Below are 2,589 nucleotides of genomic sequence, written 5' to 3'. Positions count from 1 at the left end.
AAAAATGAAGATTTACAGCTACCAGTATCGGATTCAACATGAAAGCATTCCTTTAACCGAGGAGAAGCAGCTTCTTAAAGAGATCAGGCTGCTTGAAGGGACAAGAGATAAGGTCATTGCTAATGCGGCTATGAGAGCCAAAATCAAAGAATCTATGGGTCAGAAGGATGATATCCAAGGTCAAGTTAAGGTAAGAGAGTTGTGGTCGTGTTCTCTGGATTCATGCAGTTATAGTATTGGTTTCATATGTGCTTTTGTGATGCTTTTTTTGTAGTTAATGGGTGCTGGTTTGGACGGAGTGAAAAAGGAGAGGCAAGCAATTTCAGCAAGGATTAATGAGCTGAGTGAGAAGTTGAAAGCAACAAAAGATGAGATTCAGGTGTTGGAGAATGAGCTGAAGAATGTGAGCGAGAAGAGAGATAAAGCTTATTCAAACATTCATGAGCTCTGGAAACAACGCGATGAGACGGTACAAAGCATACATACTTTTGGGCACTTTCTTGTGATGACGAATGATTTGTGAGATTTAATAATCTTACAATTTTGTATTCTTTTCTCTCATACAGAACTCTGGCTTATACCAAAACCGTACTGTGTTGAATAAAGCTAGAGACTTGGCTGCACAAAAGAACATAAGCGAGCTTGAGGCGCTCTCCAATGCCNACGGTGAGCCACCTAAGAAAGCCGAAGAGACTAATAACAAAGTGTTGAATGCTGATGTACCTAAAGATGCAGCTGAAGAGTGGCCTGTGGCCAGGCAGATCCACTCTTTCTACTTTATCAAATACCGTCCTTTCGAGGACCCCAAAATGAAAGCTAAGCTTGATGCTGCTGAGAAAGAGCTTAAGAAATTGAACGAAGCTCGAGGTGCAGTTTTGAACGACTTAAGAGCTAAGAGGGTAAGTGTTTTTTTTTGTGTCTGGTTGGTTAATAATAGGAATATCATCTCTCTTTTGTTTTATTTATTTTGTGAGTGCTAATAATGTGATTTTGGGTTATGCGTAGACCGAGAGATCAAAGTTATTTGATCTGCTAGACCCGTTGAAGTCAGAGCGTAAGGGATTCAACACGATGTTTGATGAGAAAAGAAAGGAAATGGAACCTTTGCAGCAAGCTCTGGGAAAGCTAAGGAACAATGATGGTGGGAGTGCTCGTGGTCCCGCTATCTGTTCGTCCGAGGAAGAGCTGAATAATATGGTAATAATCTACTTTTGTTCACTCGATACTCTTGAGACCTTTTTAGATAGCTTTAAATTGGCCTTTGGTTGATTCTTATTTTGCTTGGCTTTGTGGAAAAAATGAAGATTTACAGCTACCAGTATCGGATTCAACATGAAAGCATTCCTTTAACCGAGGAGAAGCAGCTTCTTAAAGAGATCAGGCTGCTTGAAGGGACAAGAGATAAGGTCATTGCTAATGCGGCTATGAGAGCCAAAATCAAAGAATCTATGGGTCAGAAGGATGATATCCAAGGTCAAGTTAAGGTAAGAGAGTTGTGGTCGTGTTCTCTGGATTCATGCAGTTATAGTATTGGTTTCATATGTGCTTTTGTGATGCTTTTTTTGTAGTTAATGGGTGCTGGTTTGGACGGAGTGAAAAAGGAGAGGCAAGCAATTTCAGCAAGGATTAATGAGCTGAGTGAGAAGTTGAAAGCAACAAAAGATGAGATTCAGGTGTTGGAGAATGAGCTGAAGAATGTGAGCGAGAAGAGAGATAAAGCTTATTCAAACATTCATGAGCTCTGGAAACAACGCGATGAGACGGTACAAAGCATACATACTTTTGGGCACTTTCTTGTGATGACGAATGATTTGTGAGATTTAATAATCTTACAATTTTGTATTCTTTTCTCTCATACAGAACTCTGGCTTATACCAAAACCGTACTGTGTTGAATAAAGCTAGAGACTTGGCTGCACAAAAGAACATAAGCGAGCTTGAGGCGCTCTCCAATGCCGAGGTTGAGAAATTTATTTCCCTTTGGTGCAGTAAGAAGAATTTCAGAGAAGATTATGAGAAGAGAAGCTTGGCATCACTTGATTATAGGCAGCTGAGCAGAGATGGACGGATGAGGAATCCGGAAGAGAAGCCTCTGATTGCTCCAGAGGTACCACCATCAAAGGCACCGCCTTCTGAGGCTGAGGTTGTCCCTAAAGCTAAGGCAAAGCCGCAGCAAAAGGAGGAACCAGTCTCTGCACCTAAACCAGTCTCTGCACCTAAACCAGATGCTAGTATAGCTGAGAAGCCTGAGAAAGCTAAAGATGTAGTCAAAGTAAAGAACGTTGTGAATGATGATGATGAAGAAGAAGTATATGGTCTTGGAAAGCCGCAGAAGGAAGAAAAAGCGGTTGATGCAGCTACGGCGAAGGAAATGAGAAAGCAAGAGGAGATTGCTAAAGCCAAGCAAGCCATGGAAAGGAAGAAGAAGCTGGCGGAGAAAGCTGCTGCTAAAGCTGCTATAAGAGCTCAAAAGGAAGCTGAGAAGAAAGAAAAAAAGGAAAGTACCTTTTCTTTTTTCTCGTTGTTGTACCTCAAGACTCTTTGCATTCTTCTCTCTCTCCCGTTCTAATAGTTATCTCCATCTTTTTTT

The 2,589-nt window shown here is 41.2% G+C and overlaps 1 protein-coding gene across 1 annotated transcript in view; it reads left to right on the top strand.

The window, feature by feature from the left end:
- LOC104722170 (proton pump-interactor 1-like) overlaps positions 1–2,589 on the top strand; it is a 9,170-nt gene that overhangs the window by 4,990 nt on the left and 1,591 nt on the right. The window contains exons 4-10 of the mRNA XM_019231784.1: positions 11–190; positions 275–469; positions 567–899; positions 1,006–1,197; positions 1,305–1,484; positions 1,569–1,763; positions 1,861–2,496. Coding sequence (XP_019087329.1) covers positions 11–190; positions 275–469; positions 567–899; positions 1,006–1,197; positions 1,305–1,484; positions 1,569–1,763; positions 1,861–2,496 — 1,911 coding nt within the window. The remainder of the gene's footprint in view (positions 1–10; positions 191–274; positions 470–566; positions 900–1,005; positions 1,198–1,304; positions 1,485–1,568; positions 1,764–1,860; positions 2,497–2,589) is intronic.

The sequence above is a fragment of the Camelina sativa genome, chromosome 11 (assembly GCF_000633955.1).
Source record: "Camelina sativa cultivar DH55 chromosome 11, Cs, whole genome shotgun sequence".
Taxonomy (NCBI): Eukaryota; Viridiplantae; Streptophyta; class Magnoliopsida; order Brassicales; family Brassicaceae; genus Camelina; species Camelina sativa.
Note: the sequence above shows the minus strand (reverse complement) of the source record. Positions and strands in the feature narration are given on the sequence as shown.